Consider the following 23,206-nt stretch of genomic DNA (forward strand, 5'->3'; position numbering starts at 1 on the left):
TCCATGTCCAGTCTTGTATTTTGCATTAATTTACTCCTTAGGTATTTGAAACTCAACAATTTCAAGGCTTTGACCACCAATTTTTACAATGCCTTTCCTTTGTCTTTCTCATCTTGATATAACCCTCTGGGCTGATTTTCATACCATACTTTTCAATACGTTGAAGGTTAGGTCAAATGTTCCACCTTTACAATACTAAGATTCTTTATTAACTAAATATTTACATGATTTTTAATTATATCGGGACATGTTTCGTCTACCTTGTAGACATCATCAGCCATAAAAACTTTTGAGAAAAAGCTACAAGGACAAGGACAAAGTAACACATTAAAATAATTCGGATAACCGAATATGTCATTTAAAATGGTGAAGAATTCAGAACTGTTTTGAGCACAGCACTTAAGAATACCGTTGACATTAAAATTAAAATTGTCCACATGGGATGATTCAGTAAAAACTTTGCGTTAAAATTCTTCCTTTTTGTGTGATATGTTAATATTATGTTATGTCGTGTCAACGGTATTCTTAAGTGCTGTGCTCAAAACAGTTCTGAATTCTTCACCATTTTAAATGACATATTCGGTTATCCGAATTATTTTAATGTGTTACTTTGTCCTTGTCCTTGTAGCTTTTTCTCAAAAGTTTTTATGGTTGATGATGTCTACAAGGTAGACGAAACATGTCCCGATATAATTAAAAATCATGTAAATATTTAGTTAATAAAGAATCTTAGTATTGTAAAGGTGGAACATTTGACCTAACCTTCAACGTATACTCGCGACAATACGGGCTTTATAATGAAGTTTATTTTATGTAATACTTTTCAATCTCATTCAGTGTATCAAGTTGTTCTTTTATTTCTTTACTGTTCATTCCTCAGAGCACAATATAGTCTGCAAATAATAACTTCAAATGCTTCCTTATTTCCTTTACGATTTTGTCCTTAACAATTAGAAGCAAAGGTGACAGCACACTCTCCTGTCTTAGTCCAGTTTCATTTCTTAACCCATCCTTTATATAAATACTGTTTTATTTAACCATTTTTGCAATTTAATTAACAAAAACTTCCACCAAATAACCATTATTAGCACTAACCTTTTTTACAGATGTTTTGCCTTTTGTATTTATAGGTCAGAATCAAATCAGTTTACTGAAAATTCACGTTATCAATGTGATTTTTATTAAATTCTAGGAAATGGCAGTGCACTTTTCCTAAGTTTTCATAAAATTCTGAGAAATTCCTGAAGAGAACTACGCGTAATGTTTTCTTATGCTTGGGATAATCGCTCTGAAATCACAGGAGTTGATTTAGTGTGAGTTTGCTTATTTGTTAGCACATTTTTTATTCACTGTAAATGTTTTAATCTTTTCTGTAGTCAGGAAAAGAACTAAAGCCTTTATGAAATTAGGTCTTGTTCGAATCTTTCTGCATTTTTCAAGAATATGTTGTAATCTCATTGTTTTCTTCCTGTCTCAAGTACTTGAAATTTCTTAAAAGTGTATCAAGTGTGTGGAATTAACTCTATAATTATCTCTAACGAAGCTGCAATGTTTCAAAGTTGAACTTTTCCCCTTTTATAAGGGTTGAACCTTGCTCTAATTAAAATTTGCTGTTTGTGTAACATTTTAGTAATATACACTTCTGTTAATTGTTATGGTAGTGTGTATTAACCTCCACCCAAATGTCCTGGAGACAGAATGGGTAGTTCTGGATTTTAAAACTTGGTCTCAACATTGCTCATTTAAAGCATTTATATTTTACTGTCCATGGATGCCTCTAGTAACTCTGCATGCGATTCTTGGAGGTATCCAATACGTCATCTCTGCTGTATGGAGGAGATATTTATTGGGCTCAGCTGGTCCAAAGCATTATTAACAAAACATATTTCCTGTATTCTCATTTTTATTCTTTTGGTTTCTTGCTTCCAACAGTCACAACTACATGCCAAAACATGGACTGAATTTCAAACCCTTTCAGCAGTGTTCATAAGGAGTGAGGGCATACGAGGCTGTTGATGGCGATTCATCCGTTGGATGAACACGTTAAGCTTTGAGCAGACTTCTCAGTGTTCCTGGTGTTGATGCCAGGTTTCACCCTCTCCCTACATCATCATACACCCATTCACACAAGTCGCCCTTGGGCGTCAAATGGAGACATGTCCTCTGACACTCCTGGTAAAAAGATGGTGTGTTAATAAATGAGATCGCAATGCATCCATCATTGCAGCCAATGGACTTATATCCAGGTGCCTGGGTATATAGAAAAAACTACAACATGCACACATTTTATAAAACAAATTTTGCTACAAAGCAAATCAGAAGAAAGCACTTTTATGGATCTCCACTATCATTTCATGATAAATAGTCACAAAAATAACGAACAGTCCTGTATGTCTCTGAATACAAGCAAGTCCAACCCTCACAAGATCTACTGCAAGTCTGTAACTGAAAATAGTTTCTTTACTACAAACTATACTGATAAAAACAACTTTGATTTACCATGAAAATGGCATGATTACAAATTTTAATAATCTTATAATTAACATCAATATTGCTTTTCATCATTTCCCTTTCACAGAAAGTAATGTTCCTGCCATCAAGAAATTCTTAGATGCAGTACTTCCCAAGCTCCATGGGCTTTTGTTCAGTTGAAGATTTTGTAACAAGCTAGTTACTCACTTACAGAGTCCCATTTTGAATTTCAGCCTATTCAAGAGGGACTCTAACATCTTGTATCCGACACTGAGTCCTCAGAAGTCTGTGCTGCTTTAAAGATGACGATGACGTAGATGATAACTGGTCTCGCCAAGGTATAACGGTGGATCAAATATGAATCAGGCTTTTGAAACTGGCACAGTATACTTTAACACTCGTTAATGCAATTCAAACAAAAATCTTGTAGGTTCCACCTTGTTCAATACAAATACATTGTTGTTTAAACTTAACATTAGATAGATATTAAGGAGTTAATTATATCAATATGTTGTTTTATATTGTTATATCTCCAAGTTTTTCTTGACTTATTATGCAGCTGATGATGGTGCCTAAATGAGCACCGAAACTAGTTCTGCAATAAAATATATGTTCTAAAAACCATCTAACAATAGTGTATTTGTATTGAACAAGGTGGAACCTACCAGATTTTTATTTCAATTGTGATCTCAGTTCAATACGGGCAAATAAGATGAAGTTCCTCACGTTTAACTCGTTAATGCAGCAACAGTGCACAGATGACAAGAGTATTTAGGCGCCCTCTACACTGCACGCTTGCTTCTGAAGTCGCTTCTCTTTCTGTTACCACGATGCACGAACTAAAGGTGCATGTGTCTGTTGAACATTGTATAAGTATTCAGTTCTGAGCACAGATATTAAAACTGCAGAAATATTACGTAGATTGCATGTACAATGAAAATGGAACTGGCGTATCGCTTTCAGTGCCGGGAGTGTCCGAAGACATGTTTGGCTCGCCAGGTGCAGGTCTCTTGATTTGACGCCCATAGGCAACCTATATGCTGAGATGAGGATGATGAGGATTCCCCACCAGAAATCGAACTCGGGATCCCTGTGACCAAAGGCCAGCACACTAACCATTTAGCCATGGAACTGTGCATGCACAGTTTGGTGCTGACGTAATTTCCAAGCCTCAAGTATAGAAGTGTCACAAGTTCTTTTATGAAGGTCAGATAGAAATTTCTATCCTCTCACTTATGCACATTATCCAGAATCAGCATCATGACATAGAGCATTCTGAGATTTAAAGAACTTCTTCACGATAACACACAAATAAGTGTTTGTGAATGCAGTACAAAAAATGGTGTAAGTTTTGGAAGAGTGTAGACAATCATCGAACTGGAGTGGGATTTATGCAAAGTCACTTCAAGATGAGTGCCAAAAATTTTGAACAAATCAAAAATCTTCAAGAACTAAAATTTCTCAGAGGCTTTTGGACTGCTTTGAAGTTGAAGGGGATTAATTTTGTTGTACATTCTGACCTGTGATGAAACATGAGTAAAGTATTATACTCCCGAAATGAAGAGGTCAAATACAGATTAGCATGCAAAATGGGAATAAGAACTTTTGAGGTTGGAAGCCTGTTTGCCTTCTGCTGTATTCCTCTTTTTCTTACCCCCTGTAAAGTATATGTGATAGACTCAAGTCAACTAGCTTCACAAACTTCTGAAAGTGTCCTACTCACAAGAGAAGTATTAAACTGGGCTCGTCAAAACTTCACCTGAAATTTTGCCCAGGTGAAGATATTAGATGGCCATACATAAAATATGAAATGCTCATACAAACTGCAAGGGTCTAAAAACATAGCAGAAAATGTTGCAATGGGGCCATATAGTCTACACTATGAACGAATAGTTGTGGCCTGGCGGGTTTGCAGCCGATAACATAACCAGCACAATCAGTTTACATTGAGAGGCAGTAACACAATGCATAGGCTTTTCACATGACTCATGTTCATTAATGTCACATGTCCTCTTCTCACTACATCCCACTACCTTCCCTCACTAGTATACTAATACCATCAGAAGATGATTCATTTTGTATTTAGAGAAATACACTCAGTCTTACTTAATTTGTTCTGAAGAGCAACTCACCCATGAGAAGGAAGTGGGGTGCCCGGGGCAGACTGTTTATGGTTTACCGTCGGGTTTGATACACTGGAGTCTGACGCAGAGCGGCTGAGCGACTCCTCTTCTCCACCTGATCCACCACTATTCCTATACAACATACAATTTAGAAAACACTCACTTATACACACATGGCATGTGAGAGGATCAATCTCAGACTGTGACAGGCAACCTAGGACATTCAGCTCCCAAACCAAAGTTAGATCAACTCCATTGCACAGTATCAAAATCAGACAGACTGAGGTTGTGCACTTTTTGAAATGGACATTAAAATAGTGAAGATGATTACTTGTATAAATAGGTAGGCTAATAGACTAGTACAAGCCACAAAGAAAGGAAATTGTGAATACAATGTCGTAAATAAAAATTGTGTTAGTTCAATTATATTGCATTAGACAAACAGAGGAGAGGGGAATATCTGAAAGAGTAATCAAATGTTTTCAAAGCATAGTTTCCAATGCTGCCAGTCTTGATGTCAAATATGAGAAACCCTTTGGTAGGCTTATGTATTACATTAAAAGGGTCCTTTATCTTGAGCAAGAACGGTACTAAAATACATGAAAAATACAACCTTTGCAAAAAAAGAAAAAAGTACTTGAAAGGAAATAGCATTTCCACCCCCAGGAATTTATTATGAGTAGTGTTTGTATTATTAAGTAGCATGGTTAGAGTAAATTCAGATATATTCAGTGTGTGCTGTAGAAACTGGAGGATGGATGAGTTATAATAGGAAGGAAAAATAAATGGTTTGGTGGAATGAACAAGGTTAAGATAAAGTAAAACAAAACGAAATGTATGGAAAATATGAGTACAGTAGAAAATTATCAAGTAGGTGAGAGGAGAACGATTTGGCAACATTTTACCATGAGAAATATATATTAAGAGAGTACACCTTGCGACTCCAAGATTTGTTCAGTTGGTTTATGAGGGGAATGTAAAGCACAAGAATAGTGGGACAGTCTGAGACAAGTATAACAGACAGATTAGAGTAGGTGCAGTACCTGACTTTGACAGGTTTGTTTTTATATTACTGCAACAGTAAATCCATCTAGCAGAGAAGAGTGGCAGCAGAAGAGAGAAAGCATGCACCAACCAACATCAGTCACTATAATGTGGCTGTTCATCAGTTTTGTGAGCTTAGGACTTTGTAGGTCATCACATTTAGTTTCCTTCTAGCACAGTAATATTAAAGCACCCAAGGTCAAGGGAATCTCATTTCCCCCTCCTTTCACGATTCCGTTTTCCTTATTCTTCAAGTGATTATTCATTCAGGTTTCCTTTCTCATTTCAACTGCCAAATTCATTACCTTTCTCATTAATATGGGCTGATGATCATGCAGTTTTGCAATTAATAAAAACAATCACCCCATCAACCACCATCATCACCAGTTAACTTGTTACAATGATGACTAAACAATATTTCCACGTCAGCGATGCTCAGCGTTGATGGACACAGCATTAAAAATCTCTCTCTTTCCTGGCGTTATTCCTGCTTGTTTGCAAGGTCTACACTTACAATGCCTTTTCCATTTATGGTGGCTCATGGTGTCCGTGGGATGTATGCTCCTCTTTTATGTCTTCATTTATGTGGTCCATCCATCACCTCTTTGGCCTCTAGTAAGATAAAATTCACTGGGATTGAATAGCAGTGCTGTACAGGAAACTGAATCTGTGGAGCTCCTCACCAAGTGGCCGTACCATCTCAGCCTCGCTTCCCTCATTTTCTTTACAATTGCTGGAAGAACCTGTCACCACTGGACTCTTCATTCCTCATATGATCCCACTGTGAGAGCCCAAGGCTCCAATAAAGCACTCTAATTTCCATTACATGGAGAGCCTTTGTGTTTCATTGCTGCTGGCCAACATTTCCTTCCATACAGGGCAACTGGGAAACAATGGTCTAATAGATTTTCACCTCCAGGTATTCAGACATCTGATGGTCATAGAGGACTTCAGTAACCTGTCATTATTTCAACCATGATGCGCCAACTTTGCTACAGAATCTGTAAGAATATCTCCATTGTAACTAATGATTAAGCCAAGGTGCTTGAACTTTGTGATCTTCTTGAGTTCTTCTCCATCAGTACTGATGGTGTCATTTGTCTGGGTTCTCTCATTATCTACTCCTCCTTTGAGTATATGGCTTTATTCTGTTGATTTCGAGACAGACCTTCAACTGCCATTTTGCTGCTGGAATACTACGTGATTCTTGGACACACGAAGGATGTCACTGGAATACAAGAGTGACTAAGCTGGAAATCATCAGTTATTTTCAAAACAGAGGGTAAATATTAGTGGCAAGAGGGACTAACCTTGGTGGAACTCTATGCTGATAAAAACGGATAGCAATAGAAGTATAAATTCGCCCAGAAGGACGTGGGTTCGATTCTCCGTCAGCAAGTAAGAAATTTCCACTTCTGGAGTTGTACATGGCCCTTTAGTTTACTCAGCCTACACCAAAAATGAGTATCATGTTCATTCCTGGGACAAAGGCGGTTGAGCATAAAGTAATCATAGAGTAAATTAATGTATTTTTTGGGTCCACCTTTTCAATACAAAATGTAAAGAGTTTAAATTACATAAATGATTAGGGACTAGTTTTGACCTAGTACTAGGTCATCGTTAGCCTGAGGCAAAATTAAAATACAAATACCGAAGAAATTAAACAACGTAAAGACATGTAAGGTCTCGTAAAAGTACATACCATGTGAGATATTGTGCAGCAATATGTTAAAAAATAACTCTCTGAAAGAGATTCATAAAAAGTCCAGTTCACATTAAAAAGATGTTATAGATAGGAATCCTTCAGTTGCTGGATAAGGAGATTAGAATATTCTGGCTCCTTTAAGATGCAGATATCCAATTGAAGAACCACTGAGCCGAAGTTACGTTGTTTATTTACGAATAAAGTCCAGTGCGCCGTATAGCATTAAAAAGTCCAGTGTGCACTAAAAAGATGTTATAGAAAAGAATTCTTGAGTTGCTGGATAAGGAGATTAGAATATGCTGGCTCCTTTAAGATGCAGGTATACAATTGAAGAACCACTGAGCGTCACAACGTGACCAAAAGCTGAGGTTACAGATAGTGGAAGTTTTTACCTTCCACGCCTCCAAGGGCCTTCATGCCCTGTATAAAGATGACTTTACTTTTATACAGTGGTGTAGCAACTGAACGAGATGTATCAAATTTCTCCGTTAAAATCAGCTGTCTTGAAAAAAAGTACGTAATAAAAGTAGTGTAAAATATAATTTACTGTCTTTTATGTTTCATGACTTTTTTTATCGTACGAAGAATAACAACATAAGTATGAAGCATTCAAATTCTACTTCTAACCCCAATATTCCCACTTTTTTAAAAAAAATGATGTTTACCCAATACAGGAGTTACTACAGTGAAATCTTCCTTTAGACATGTCGATAAGGTGGTGATGATGATGATGATGATGATGCTTGTTGTTTAAAGGGGCCTAACATCTAGGTCATCGGCCGCTAATGGTACGAAATGAGACGAAATGAAATGACAAATTAAAAGTCCAAAAACATCCACTGACCACAATTCAAAACATGAGGACGAAGAATGTATGGATGGATGGATATGAATTTAAAACTATCAGTGGAACCGACCCACAGTGCCTCACATGCACAGAAGCTGGCGTAGAACAACAGTATTACTGACCAAGGGACTGCTTCTATAGCACGATACTGAATCGATAATGCTTGTAGTCAAAAGGTGTCCAAAATCCAAGTCATAGGCCCCTCATAATGGTACTTATTGCTAGAAAAGTAGAACCATGATATTTGTCATGTTGCGGTACTAATCAAGAGTAGCGTAGACTCGCAGTAATACCAATATAAATGGTCCGTTATTGGCCATTATAAATTTTCCAATAACGGACCATTTATATTGGTATTATAAATTTACTCATTCAGGACAAATATTTCAGATTCCCTATGGGAATCAACATCTATAGACTCGCAGTATTCCACACATTATGGTACTACTCACAGGTAATGAAATTCGCACATATATTACAGACCTACACTGTTTCACACATTGCAGCAACGCAAACCTATGGTGTTCATCACATACGTGTACTAACCACTGGGTCTCGTACTATCCCGCGGTGTTCCTCATATAGTGGGTACTAATCACAGGCAAGCCAGAACCATGGGTTCCGTCATCCCTTGGTGTCGCTCATATAGTGCTACTAATCACAGGTACTGTAAAAGCCATCGCGCTCTTGTTTGCTACTAATCACAAACCTATTTGGTACCCAACATAGTGGTACTACGCACAAGTAAAAGCGACCCATGGTGTTCTCCGCGTGGTGGTACTAATCACAAGTAGTTTCATGGTTCTAATATCATCCCTGGGTTGCCCCTTTTAGTCGCCTCTTACGACAGGCAGGGGATACCGTGGGTGAATTCTTCATCTGCGTCTGCCACCCACAGGGGGATGTTGATACAGAGCATATACTGACAATTCCTTAGAATTTGGGAGTATGGAAATTGTAGGTTAAATTCAAACTCCAACAATTCATCGTGGCGGTGAAATGCAAACATTTCCATCAGCCAATTCACTGTCGTGAAAGAAAAATGCAAAAGTTGAAAAGGTGGGGTTTGAATCAGAATGCCTCATATTTATTACATTTTTTACAAACATCCAAATTCAAACACCTCTGAAAATATCTGTTATGTCCAAAAACAGTACATGATAAAAATTATAGAAACTATAATATCAAATCGCTTTTGCCTCGTTCATAACACACTGTGATAACACTGATATTCACGAGGTGATACTTTTCTTTGGAATATTCAACAGTATGTTGACAGGTGTTCTTCTCTGCACTGACTTCTCAGATTGATTGGTGTGAGATAGTGGTGGTTACTGTTTTGAGGAAGTATTTTGACGTAATTCTCAAACCTTATGGTAGGGTCTATGTTGTGTCCTTGTGAAGAATTTGGCTTGAAAGCGATAATGTCTATTCGCTGATTGCTGCCATCATGGGAGAGACCATGAACTTCTTGGTAAACGTTGAATCCCTTATTTTTCAGAGTAATGGCAATGGTTGATCAGGCAGCATGATGATGCAAGTTGCATAAGAGTTCACCATGAGGACAGGCTCCCAGGATATGAGCAAGTGTTTCAAACTCCCTGTGGCATCGTCGACAAAGGCTGCTGTCCTGAAACCTGCATGGTATACTTCATGCAGCTGATACATTAGCAGTCATCTTGACACCCTTCCAACATTCACTGCATGATAGATCTTTATGATTCCCGATCCACGAGTTTGCTGGGGTAAACTGCTCATAGAGGAGCATGCCTTTCCTTTAGTATTCCTTCCTAACCCAATTCTCAAAAGCTTTTAAGTCTCAGGACTTTCCTCCCCATGCAAGTGTCTATCAGGCTCCGTCATTCACGGATTGCCTTAAGATTTTTTACTTTTAATGCTGTAAGACTGGGTAAAATCCCTTCAGAAAACTGCCATGATGAATTTAGAAAAAGGTTATTTGATAACAGTAAAATAATACATAAGTTACAAGAGTTGATATGCTGTAACTGCACCTCCCATTTAGAACAAAATAGACCCAAGCACTTGAAATTCATATCTGAATATACCATGTCATTTGGGATATCTGCAAGTAACTGCAGCAATTCCTACAGAGCACCTCTGACCATCATATCAGCATCACTAATAAACTTACTTGGAATTTTATTTGGTGGTATTGCCTGGAATGGGTGTATTAGACCTGGGCATATTGAGGTGCTCATGATGACAAATTTCCGATCAGCTTGAAGCAGGGGTAACGAAATGAGCAGTTCAAGATTGTGTCTTAGAGCGTTTAATGTAGTAGCAGATTCAAAAACGATTTATCTGAAAAGTTAACGTCCAAACTGTTCGACTAGTTATTACACTAACAGTTCAACAATAATAAAGGTGTTCCAATTTATTCCACCTATTCAATACTTATATTTTCACTTATAGTTGTTACATAATTAAATTCTTAGTTACATGGGACATGTTTCGCCCTCAATTAAGGGCATCTTCAGGCTAAATACAATAATCAAAAATACAACTAAATTAAAAGTGGAAGTTAAATACAATCATCAAAAATACAACTAAAATAAAAAGTGGAAGTTAAAAGTTTAGTCTGTTATTAAAATTCGGAACAATAAAAATGTGAAAAATGATAAAATAAAAAGATGCTAATGGAAAACTGTCTTATGATTAAACTATAATCTTGTCGGAGACTAAAACTTCTATTAAAATTCTAATTAAAACAGTTCATATAAAATATTGGAAAATCAAAGTGGTAGTAATAAAAAGCCAACGACATGAGGGCGTGTACACAAGCATAAACTTGATTGTCATGAATACAATCTTTTCAAGGCCGCTGATGAAATTCGTAGCAAGTAAGGCAGAAGCGTCTATTGAAAAATTGTAAGAGGCCGTTAGCACCGGTAGGTAATAAAATGGCTGAATCCTTGCCAGAAAATGTCAACAGATGCAGAAATAAGTTTTCTGTAAGAGAAGGAAAAGAAGAAATAAGAAATTGAACGTAAGGAGAGAATTCAGTCTTACATAATTTTGAAACAGATGAGGACTTACATGTAAGTGGAAGTTGTTATTTGTTAACTACTGTTGAGTTGGTTGCTGCCCATCTGTTGGCTCTGAGTCTGGTGTTATAACTGTGCTGCAGAGGCGGTAGTGAACTCGGAGGGGAAGGAATAGGGGAGTGCGGAAGGGAGGAGAGGATGGGTGGAGTCAATAGTAACGAGGCTGACAAAGGGGCGGAGTCAACTGCATTGCTGGAAGTAGGCCTAATATCTGTAGGTATGGGAGGAGTATTAGGGTTTGAAGAATTAAATATATTAGGTATCCTAAATTTATTCGAACTAACTGACTTTAATAATTCCGGCATTAATTCATGTAGCATACTTTTATTGTCCGTGGTTTCATTGAGATTCTTTTGCTTATTGTACGTCTGATCTAAATAGATGTATAAACTTTCTAATTCGTTCAGCATTCTTCCTTTTTGTATGTTTCTAATTATCGCTAAGTCTTTCTCTATGGATTCAAATCTGTGACCAGTCTCCCTCATATGCAAACTCATCGCTGAGTATTTCCTATGTTTTTCCGCATTAACATGTTCCATGTATCTTGTCATAAAATTTCTCCCAGTCTGTCCAACATATGAAAAATTACACTGAGTACATTTAAGTCTGTATACTCCCGATCCTAAATAACGATTCTTATCATAATTAACTTTTTTATGATTAAAGAATATGGACTGGTTAGTATTAGTAGTTCTAAAAGCTATATTAAAATTATGTTTCTTGAATACGCTAGTAATCTGGTGTATAGCTGGATTATTAAAAGTGAATGTAGCATACTCAGTTTTTTTGGTCTTTTCTGGTATCAGATTCGTAGATAATTTGTTCTTAATTTCATTGATTAATTTGTTGATCATTTCTATTTTGAAACCATTCTGTTTAGCGAGGTATCTAATATAATTTAATTCTTTCTTCAAATTCTTGGGAGATAGAGGGATTCTAAGTGCTCTATAAATTAGACTGTGAAAAGATGCTTGTTTATGTGAACTCGGGTGTAAAGAGGAATTGTTTATAGTTGTAGATGATTGTGTCGGTTTTCTAAATATTTGGAAATCAAAAGTGTTAACCTTACGCGTAACTGTTATATCTAGAAAATTCAATGAGTTATCGACTTCGTCCTCTCTCGTGAATTTCAAATTAGGTTCGATTTCATTTAATTTATTTAAGATTTCTTCACTATTAGTGACATCTTTGTTTATGATTACAAATGTATCATCTACATATCTCAACCATAAATCTATTCCTTTAATTTTTGCTATTATTTCATTGTGTTCGATTGAATCCATAAATATGTCGGCAAGGATGCCCGATATTGGGTCACCCATTGCTAATCCATTCTGTTTATAAATATTATTGTTAAATGTGAAGTAATTATTGTCTAATACGAACTTTAACAATCTAGTGAATTCTTGTACTTCCATTTTACTAAGATTACTGTGTTTACAAATATTATCATGAATGATATTAAGAGTTTTATCTGTCGGAATATTCGGGAACATATTCACTACGTCATACGAACACATCATCTGGTTTGGAAGTACGCCAAATCCAAGCAAAATGTCACACAAGTCAATGGAATTTCTTAATGGTTGTTTATTATTAAAAGTGTAATGTCTTTTCAAAAAATTGTGAATGTATTTGGAGACTTTATACGTGGGAGAATTACGGCAATTGATAATCGGACGAATCGGAATATCTTTTTTATGTATTTTGGGCATAGCTCTAGTTTCTGGGAGCCTAGGATTCATATTGACAAGTTTTAATTGTTCTTGTTCAGTAAAGAGAGATGTGGATCTTTTAAGTAAGGCTTTTAAGTTGCGTTGAATTTTAGCTAGCGGATTTTTTGTTACTAATGTGTATTTGTTATTATCAAAAAATTCTTCAGTTTTCTTGATATATGTATCTTTATCCATCAAAACGATCGCACCCCCCTTGTCAGCCTTGGTTACTATAATATTGTTATCTTCAATTTTCGATTTCATGTTTTTTATTGTTTTCTGTTGTTTGGGATCAAAATTGGAATAAATTTCTTTAGCCAGTCTGGGTAATTTCTTCTTTAACTCCAATCTTACTTCGTCTTGTACATCGCGTGGGAGTTTTGATATGTTCGCCTCCGCTTCTGCAACTGTGTTAATGATATCTATTTCTCTATCTTTATTAGGCCAATTGTATTTTGGACCCCTTTTAAGTAGGTCATTCTCTCCTTCCGTAAATTTTACCTTGGTCAAGTTAACTACCGTGGGAGTAACATTGTCCGATGGGCCCTTAATTTGTTCTTGTTTCGTTTGTTTACTACGACGTATTTGTGTGTCTATTAAATGATTCAATTTCTTATTCAATGTATCCTGTTTCTTACTAAGTGCGTATGTTAATTTGTGTTCCATGTGTTGATAAAAAGACTGCCATTCTAATGGGGCTAAATCCTGAGTCACCGCTAAGTGAACGTTATATAATTGCAAATTCAATTTGGATTTCTTCCTTAGCGGTGACTCAGGATTTAGCCCCATTAGAATGGCAGTCTTTTTATCAACACATGGAACACAAATTAACATACGCACTTAGTAAGAAACAGGATACATTGAATAAGAAATTGAATCATTTAATAGACACACAAATACGTCGTAGTAAACAAACGAAACAAGAACAAATTAAGGGCCCATCGGACAATGTTACTCCCACGGTAGTTAACTTGACCAAGGTAAAATTTACGGAAGGAGAGAATGACCTACTTAAAAGGGGTCCAAAATACAATTGGCCTAATAAAGATAGAGAAATAGATATCATTAACACAGTTGCAGAAGCGGAGGCGAACATATCAAAACTCCCACGCGATGTACAAGACGAAGTAAGATTGGAGTTAAAGAAGAAATTACCCAGACTGGCTAAAGAAATTTATTCCAATTTTGATCCAAAACAACAGAAAACAATAAAAAACATGAAATCGAAAATTGAAGATAACAATATTATAGTAACCAAGGCTGACAAGGGGGGTGCGATCGTTTTGATGGATAAAGATACATATATCAAGAAAACTGAAGAATTTTTTGATAATAACAAATACACATTAGTAACAAAAAATCCGCTAGCTAAAATTCAACGCAACTTAAAAGCCTTACTTAAAAGATCCACATCTCTCTTTACTGAACAAGAACAATTAAAACTTGTCAATATGAATCCTAGGCTCCCGGAAACTAGAGCTATGCCCAAAATACATAAAAAAGATATTCCGATTCGTCCGATTATCAATTGCCGTAATTCTCCCACGTATAAAGTCTCCAAATACATTCACAATTTTTTGAAAAGACATTACACTTTTAATAATAAACAACCATTAAGAAATTCCATTGACTTGTGTGACATTTTGCTTGGATTTGGCGTACTTCCAAACCAGATGATGTGTTCGTATGACGTAGTGAATATGTTCCCGAATATTCCGACAGATAAAACTCTTAATATCATTCATGATAATATTTGTAAACACAGTAATCTTAGTAAAATGGAAGTACAAGAATTCACTAGATTGTTAAAGTTCGTATTAGACAATAATTACTTCACATTTAACAATAATATTTATAAACAGAATGGATTAGCAATGGGTGACCCAATATCGGGCATCCTTGCCGACATATTTATGGATTCAATCGAACACAATGAAATAATAGCAAAAATTAAAGGAATAGATTTATGGTTGAGATATGTAGATGATACATTTGTAATCATAAACAAAGATGTCACTAATAGTGAAGAAATCTTAAATAAATTAAATGAAATCGAACCTAATTTGAAATTCACGAGAGAGGACGAAGTCGATAACTCATTGAATTTTCTAGATATAACAGTTACGCGTAAGGTTAACACTTTTGATTTCCAAATATTTAGAAAACCGACACAATCATCTACAACTATAAACAATTCCTCCTTACACCCGAGTTCACATAAACAAGCATCTTTTCACAGTCTAATTTATAGAGCACTTAGAATCCCTCTATCTCCCAAGAATTTGAAGAAAGAATTAAATTATATTAGATACCTCGCTAAACAGAATGGTTTCAAAATAGAAATGATCAACAAATTAATCAATGAAATTAAGAACAAATTATCTACGAATCTGATACCAGAAAAGACCAAAAAAACTGAGTATGCTACATTCACTTTTAATAATCCAGCTATACACCAGATTACTAGCGTATTCAAGAAACATAATTTTAATATAGCTTTTATATCAATCAATCAATACTGATCTGCATTTAGGGCAGTCGCCCAGGTGGCAGATTCCCTACCTGTTGCTTTCCTAGCCCTTTCCGAAATGATTTCAAAGAAATTGGAAATTTATTGAACATCTCCCTTGGTAAGTTATTCCAATCCCTAACTCCCCTTCCTATAAATGAATATTTGCCCCAGTTTGTTCTCTTGAATTCCAACTTTATCTTCATTAGAACTACTAATACTAACCAGTCCATATTCTTTAATCATAAAAAAGTTAATTATGATAAGAATCGTTATTTAGGATCGGGAGTATACAGACTTAAATGTACTCAGTGTAATTTTTCATATGTTGGACAGACTGGGAGAAATTTTATGACAAGATACATGGAACATGTTAATGCGGAAAAACATAGGAAATACTCAGCGATGAGTTTGCATATGAGGGAGACTGGTCACAGATTTGAATCCATAGAGAAAGACTTAGCGATAATTAGAAACATACAAAAAGGAAGAATGCTGAACGAATTAGAAAGTTTATACATCTATTTAGATCAGACGTACAATAAGCAAAAGAATCTCAATGAAACCACGGACAATAAAAGTATGCTACATGAATTAATGCCGGAATTATTAAAGTCAGTTAGTTCGAATAAATTTAGGATACCTAATATATTTAATTCTTCAAACCCTAATACTCCTCCCATACCTACAGATATTAGGCCTACTTCCAGCAATGCAGTTGACTCCGCCCCTTTGTCAGCCTCGTTACATTTGACTCCACCCATCCTCTCCTCCCTTCCGCACTCCCCTATTCCTTCCCCTCCGAGTTCACTACCGCCTCTGCAGCACAGTTATAACACAAGACTCAGAGCCAACAGACGGGCAGCAACCAACTCAACAGTAGTTAACAAATAACAACTTCCACTTACATGTAAGTCCTCATCTGTTTCAAAATTATGTAAGACTGAATTCTCTCCTTACGTTCAATTTCTTATTTCTTCTTTTCCTTCTCTTACAGAAAACTTATTTCTGCATCTGTTGACATTTTCTGGCAAGGATTCAGCCATTTTATTACCTACCGGTGCTAACGGCCTCTTACAATTTTTCAATAGACGCTTCTGCCTTACTTGCTACGAATTTCATCAGCGGCCTTGAAAAGATTATATTCATGACAATCAAGTTTATGCTTGTGTACACGCCCTCATGTCGTTGGCTTTTTATTACTACCACTTTGATTTTCCAATATTTTATATGAACTGTTTTAATTAGAATTTTAATAGAAGTTTTAGTCTCCGACAAGATTATAGTTTAATCATAAGACAGTTTTCCATTAGCATCTTTTTATTTTATCATTTTTCACATTTTTATTGTTCCGAATTTTAATAACAGACTAAACTTTTAACTTCCACTTTTTATTTTAGTTGTATTTTTGATGATTGTATTTAACTTCCACTTTTAATTTAGTTGTATTTTTGATTATTGTATTTAGGCTGAAGATGCCCTTAATTGAGGGCGAAACATGTCCCATGTAACTAAGAATTTAATTATGTAACAACTATAAGTGAAAATATAAGTATTGAATAGGTGGAATAAATTGAAACACCTTTATTATTGTTGAACTGTTAAAAAAATTTCAATACGGACCTAAAATGAGGTTTATGACATGTAATAATAGTTATTACACTACCAGGAGAAACTGTGAAGTGCTTATCAATCAGACGGCCTTGTTTGACACTAATTCCACTGCTCTTTTCGATGTTAATTTCCAGACAAATTTCTTTAAACTGTGTTATGGTATTGCTGATGAGCATTTAAGTCGATTTTTCATTTTTTCCAACAATGATGTTATCAGCAAAACCCATTACAGTTATTGGAAGGAAGGAACTGGTATTTGGAGGCTACGTTGTGTTCACTAAGGTCGTTCATGATATGGTCTACAGGGAGGTTAAACAGTGTTGATGATAAGGGGGATCCCTGCATTACTCCTCTGGCCAGCGTCCCTAAGATGCACCCTGAGTAATGTTGTTGGTTTGAAGATTGATAACTAGATTCAGGAGCTTGGTTAGGGCTGCTTACAAAGCACAAACCTGAATCGATGATGCTTGTTGCCTAAAGGGGTCCAAAATCCAGGTCAATGGCCCCTCACAATGATACTTTTTGTTAATAAAATATAACAATGGCATTTCTCATGTAGTGGTACTAATCAGAAGTAACATCGATTCACGGTGTTCCTCACTACTCACAGGTAGTGTAATACATGCAGGTAACACAGACCTATGGTGTTTCTCACATAACAGCACCACTCATAGGCAATGCAAACCCATGGTGTTCCTCACACAGTGGCACTAATCACTGGGACCCGTACTATCCCGTGGTGTTCCTCACATAGTGGGTATAGTACTAATCACAGGCAATGCCCAGACTCGTGATGTTCCTCGTAACGCAGACCTATGATGTCCACAGCCAGATGCTGAAACACCCCAATGAGCATAGCCTCTTTTTTTTTTTTCTCTTTGGGGTGTTCCAACCGAACCTGGACAGAGGGGAGCCTCCATCATAGTGGCGGATAGTATACACGGGTACTGTAAACCAATTGTGATCCACCCAGAGACCCATGGTATTCCTCACACAGAGGTACTAATTGCAAGAAAAGTCAACTGACCCTTGGATGCCCCTTTTAGTCGCCTCTTACAACAGGTAGGAGACTCCGTAGGTGTATTCTTCATCTGCATCCTCCACCCACAGGGAGGTGTGTGTTTGGTCCGTGAGAGCTATTTTATTTTGCTCAAGTCCGCCTGCAAGCCGGTTAGGACCCTCCTATCCACCACCTCGGACACGCCACGTGGGAGTATCACCTCTCCCCCTGCTATAAAAGCATCAAAGGTTCATGGGTGAGAACATTGCACTTATGACTAGTGTTACTCCATTCAATCCAGATACTTCTCTGCTGTGAATAACTCTGAATTCCTCAGAGTAGAAGTCTCCATTACCCTGCCATCTTGTTTCACATATACGTAGAATACTGATATAATTTTCTCATCACATTTCTTAGCTCGTCTACTTTGCCTGCTCTCAAAAGAGTTTTCACATTCCAAGAACCTACATTCATCAAGTTGTTGTGGCTTTTACACACTAACAACCTGAGAAGCCTTGCTGCTTGTTGGATTTCCTCCCCTGCCAGATTTTGGGCTCCGAAGCCCATGATCAATAAAAATATCTCCATCTTGACTCATTCATGAGTGCTTATCTTGGGAAATATATTGATGCAGTGGTTTCCCGATGCCTTCTGCATTTTTTTGTTCAGATGCCCCTAACATGGAGAACAGACGCTGCATAATGGGTTTCAGTGTCATTTCCTCCACTGGGGGACCATCACCCTCCTAAAGGGACTCATCCATCCAAAGCCACTCGCCTGTTTAGGTGGTCGAGGTATTTATATATATGTAAATGGAGAAGTTAACACAGGATAGACACAGCATGTAGAACTGTCAAACTAGTTTATGGACTGATGGCAACAGACTGGATTTTTAGGCAGTAATAGGTCAGAATGCAAACTTACTGAGGCAAGTAACAAGTATACACTAGCCTGCAAAATGGTTATGCTATAAGATTTGCATAAACATTAGGGGTATGGCCCATCAAACCCCTAGAATTTATGTTACTCCCACTATTTTGTAGAATAGCGGGCTAGCCGACACTTCCTAATAACAGAATCAGTTTGCATTCTGACCTATTACTGCCTAAAAATACAAAGTATACTGATGACCCAAACATCGATCTCTCTATGCAAATGGATCACCTGAATTAACATAGTAGGAAACTGAAATCAGTTTTTTTAGACAGGAGAATGATGAACTCAGCAGAGAAGGTTAAGAAAGAATCAAGTCCACAGAATAAATGCAAGTATCTTTTAATGACCTTCTCTAGTCTGATATAAATTTTCAAGTGTAAGAAAACACACAACTGACCTGTGGTGTCTGTGAAGGTGGCCACCATTAAGGTGATGTCCAGGCGCGGCACCTTTACTACGTCGGCTAGGGACGGATGGCGAGACAGATGCCGGCTGGCTCACCTTGTTGTTAGCACCTTCCACGGCCTCCTCTAGGAATGCTTGATATTTCTGCAACTCCAGCCGCAGTTTATCCAGCTTGTGCCCACTCTCGTTCAGCTGGCCCTCGATAGACATCGGATCGCCTAAGGCCGGATTTTGTTCATACACGCCTTTCATCTTCATTAAGCCATCCCTGCAAGAGATATTCATATTTGTGGTTGCCTTCTACACTGAAATATAAAATGTGCAAGGAGAAAAGAATATCAGCGTAAATCAACATTCCCTCCCCCCACCCCCACCCTCCAACTGTTTTATGTTCCAATGACACAGAGAGGTCTTGAGGTTGGTCTCCACTGATTAGCATTTAACACCAACATGTTAAATTGAACATGTTAGAATCAACATATATGTGGTCATTGCATTTTCCAATTGACTTTGCATGTTAACTCAGAATGTTGAGGTTAACACTTCTAACATGTTGGCGTGTTTTCCGCTCAAAGTGGAAAACTTGTCAACTTGATTCGTTGTTCGGGAGATGTCGGCACAGCTTTGGCAACTTCAGTGCTGTTTCCATGCCAACAGATAGCTTAAACAACGTGCTTCTCGTGGGAAAAATTAAGTTTATAGTTACACGCTATAAATACAGTACGCGCACATGTGTTGTTCTCTCTGAACTCTACTAAAATGGAGTGGAGCAAGATCACCACTCTGGACTTAATTAATCATATAATGGAAAGGTCTTCTTTGCGGGATGTCTCATCTAAGGAACACCGAGATAAAGCAAGGAAAGCAGACAGTTTTCCGGAACTCTAAATCATCTATAATTGCTCCCGCTAGTGCACTGAAAAAACCAGCCTCCCTCTGCTCCCAGTACAGTTGAGAATTGCAAAAAATTTGGAAAAGTCAGTAGTTGGGGATGGGAGTCGACGAAGTTTATACTGTGCAGAAATGCAGAGTTAACCCAAGATGCAGGTGAGCTGGAATAGCTGCTCGTAGCTGTGTGTCCTCCTTTCTTATGGAAGTATTTTTTCAAAAACTATATTAAAATCATGCTCAAACATTCTCAGAAAGTTTTTAAATCCAAATCTGTCTTCTACTTTTAGCTCATTCAGAATGTCATCCACATTGTGCCTTTTACTGAGATATTATTGTAAACACGTTTTCTTTTCCTTCCTTCTCAAGATCTTGTAAGAAGCAACAGTGGCAATAACAAAGGCCAAATCCTCTTCATCTGAGTCCACTGTCCTTGTTTGAAAACACAAGACACCACCTGAATGTATTACCACAAACTAATATGATGAACTACCTGTATATAAACAAAGGAAGTCAAGTATAACACGTGTGGACACAATGTTAAATGAAACAGTATTTACCATTTAACATGTTGTTAAATGTTAATCAGTGCAGACCGGCCTTTACAGCGACAGTGGGATAGGACAGGGCTAGAAATGAGAAGGAAACGCTCACGGCCTTAATTAACGTATAATCCTAGCATTTGCCAGGCGTAAAAGTGGGGAAATCATGGAAAACCACCTTCAGGGGTGCTGACAGTGGGGTTCAAACCCATTATAACCTGAATGCAAGCTAACAGTTACATGACCCAAACTGCACACTCAACTCACTCAGTAATCAACAATGTGAAATTACTGCCAATTATTAGTTAGATTCTGTTACAAAACGAATTGTTTTAACCCTCTAATGCCTAGACTATAGTATAGTTGCAGACTAAACAGGACAATCTTGGTTCCAGAAAATGCTGGACTCCCTCACCTCCTATCAATAAACCTCCTAATACCTAAAACAAAAGGAGACCCTCATTAGCGAGTGAGAAGTGACACTCGAGTGCCATGTTTTCACTTTTCAGCAGAAACTTTCAATCTTCAATTCTGCTTTGTGTCGAGTGCATGTTAATTATGATTTCATATTGAATGTGTTGTTCTTTTACTGACGTAGGATATTAATCAAACTTGTTCTGATGAAGTTGAGCCAGTTCATCTGCTTGGACCTTTACCAAGAGCATCAACAAAAAATAGTAATAACACTAGCCTGCAAAATAAAATTTTTTTGTGCAGTAAAAATGAAACTAGGTGGGTTTTATAAATTTCTTAACACAGAATTCGAGAAAAAATTTAGTTTTGGCGAATCACGTCTGGTTTGGTGGCAATTTTACAAAGTATTATTTTGTTCTTACGTAAAACTGTTGATACTTAGTATTGATTAAATTTGATGTATTAATGTAAATTTCAGCTTGCAAAACGTAATCATATTTTTCATGCATTGAATACACATAAATGCTGCTTTGTAAGCAAGTAGATAGTATGTATTATATTTTTAATGTATATTGAAATTCGTGAAACTGAAGCATAAAGCGCCTATTTAGTTTCGACTGTACAGTTGCTTTTAAATTAATATAACTGTACCTTGAATAAAAATTACATGGTTAAACACACATAGTTTTGTTACTTATATTATGTGCAGATTAGATTCACACCTCCGTCTTTTCCCATTTTCCATGGAATTTCCGGGTTTTTGAAGTTCTTGAATGATCTCTAGAAGGGTCGTCTCGTGCAATCGACCAACAGTAATCGGCCATCATATTCACATCCCAACATCCCTGACAGCGTCGTTCTGCATCTTTGAGATCCTAGTGAAACCTTTCACCTTGTTCTTCACTGACAGCTCCTAAATTTAGAGGTAAATAATCCAGATGCGAAGCTAAGAAATGAAGCTCAAGGCTCATATTACAACCAGTTCCTTAAACTTTACCAACATTTTCCTTACAATTTCTTTGTATTGAGGGTCCTTAATGTTGCAACAGAATTTAGTCACTACATCTTTGAATGCGTTCCATGCCTCTTTCTCAATTTTGGTCATCGTGCCTATGAAAATTTTATCCTTCATCTGTTTACGAATCTGCGGTCCATCAAATACGCCTTCTTTGATTTTTGCATCTAATAATGAGAGAAATTTAGTGGATAAATATTGGAAGCATACGCTATTTTTATCTAATGCCTCGACATACAATTTCATCAATCCATATTTGATGTGCAAGGGTGGAAGTAGAATTTTTTCACGGTCAATAAGACTTACATTCAAGACATTTTTGGATTCTGGTTGTAATTGTTTCCTTTCTGTCAAATTCACTATATCCCAATGTTTATCCCGTGCCCTGCTATCCCATTCACATAGGAAACAGGGAAATTTTGTATAGCCTTTTTGTTGTCCCAGCAACAATCCAATGATCTTCAAATCACCGCAAATTTGCCACCCATGCTCATGATATTTAATTTTTTCAAGCACCAACTTTAAGGTCTTGTATGTTTCAGACATTTTTGTGGATGTGCAAGTGGACGCCAGAACATTTGTATTATGAAGCAAAACAGCCTTTAATCTTATTTTGGAAGAGTCAATAAAAACACGCCAGTTACTAGGATCATACTCTTTCTCTCCCAATCGACATAGAAGATTTGAAACATCCGTACAAAATACAAGTTCATCTTCTTGAGTATAATACTTTCGGACTGTTATCTTTGAAAGGAAACTGCTTTATCAGTCCATCATAAACATTGCATAAGGGCTGGGGCTTTTAACACGTCTGATTATTCAAGTGGTCTAAGATGAAAGAAACTCTCAACTGTCTTATCTTCAATCCTACATACCTCGCGGTCTATTGCGTATCCATGGGAGTTTGTTATG

General features: G+C 36.9%; 1 protein-coding gene across 4 annotated transcripts in view; it reads right to left on the reverse strand.

Annotated features, from left to right (window-relative positions):
* Cip4 (formin-binding protein 1-like Cip4) overlaps positions 1-23,206 on the reverse strand; it is a 668,861-nt gene that overhangs the window by 52,971 nt on the left and 592,684 nt on the right. For 3 of the 4 annotated variants that reach the window (XM_067142577.2, XM_067142576.2, XM_067142574.2), the window contains exons 9-10: positions 19,428-19,703; positions 4,605-4,727 (exon numbers count right to left, since the gene is read on the reverse strand). In XM_067142577.2, the coding sequence (XP_066998678.1) occupies positions 4,605-4,727; positions 19,428-19,703 (399 nt within the window). The remainder of the gene's footprint in view (positions 1-4,604; positions 4,728-19,427; positions 19,704-23,206) is intronic. The other variant, XM_067142575.2, reaches the window with a different exon arrangement.

The sequence above is a fragment of the Anabrus simplex genome, chromosome 3 (assembly GCF_040414725.1).
Source record: "Anabrus simplex isolate iqAnaSimp1 chromosome 3, ASM4041472v1, whole genome shotgun sequence".
NCBI classification, from domain to species: Eukaryota; Metazoa; Arthropoda; class Insecta; order Orthoptera; family Tettigoniidae; genus Anabrus; species Anabrus simplex.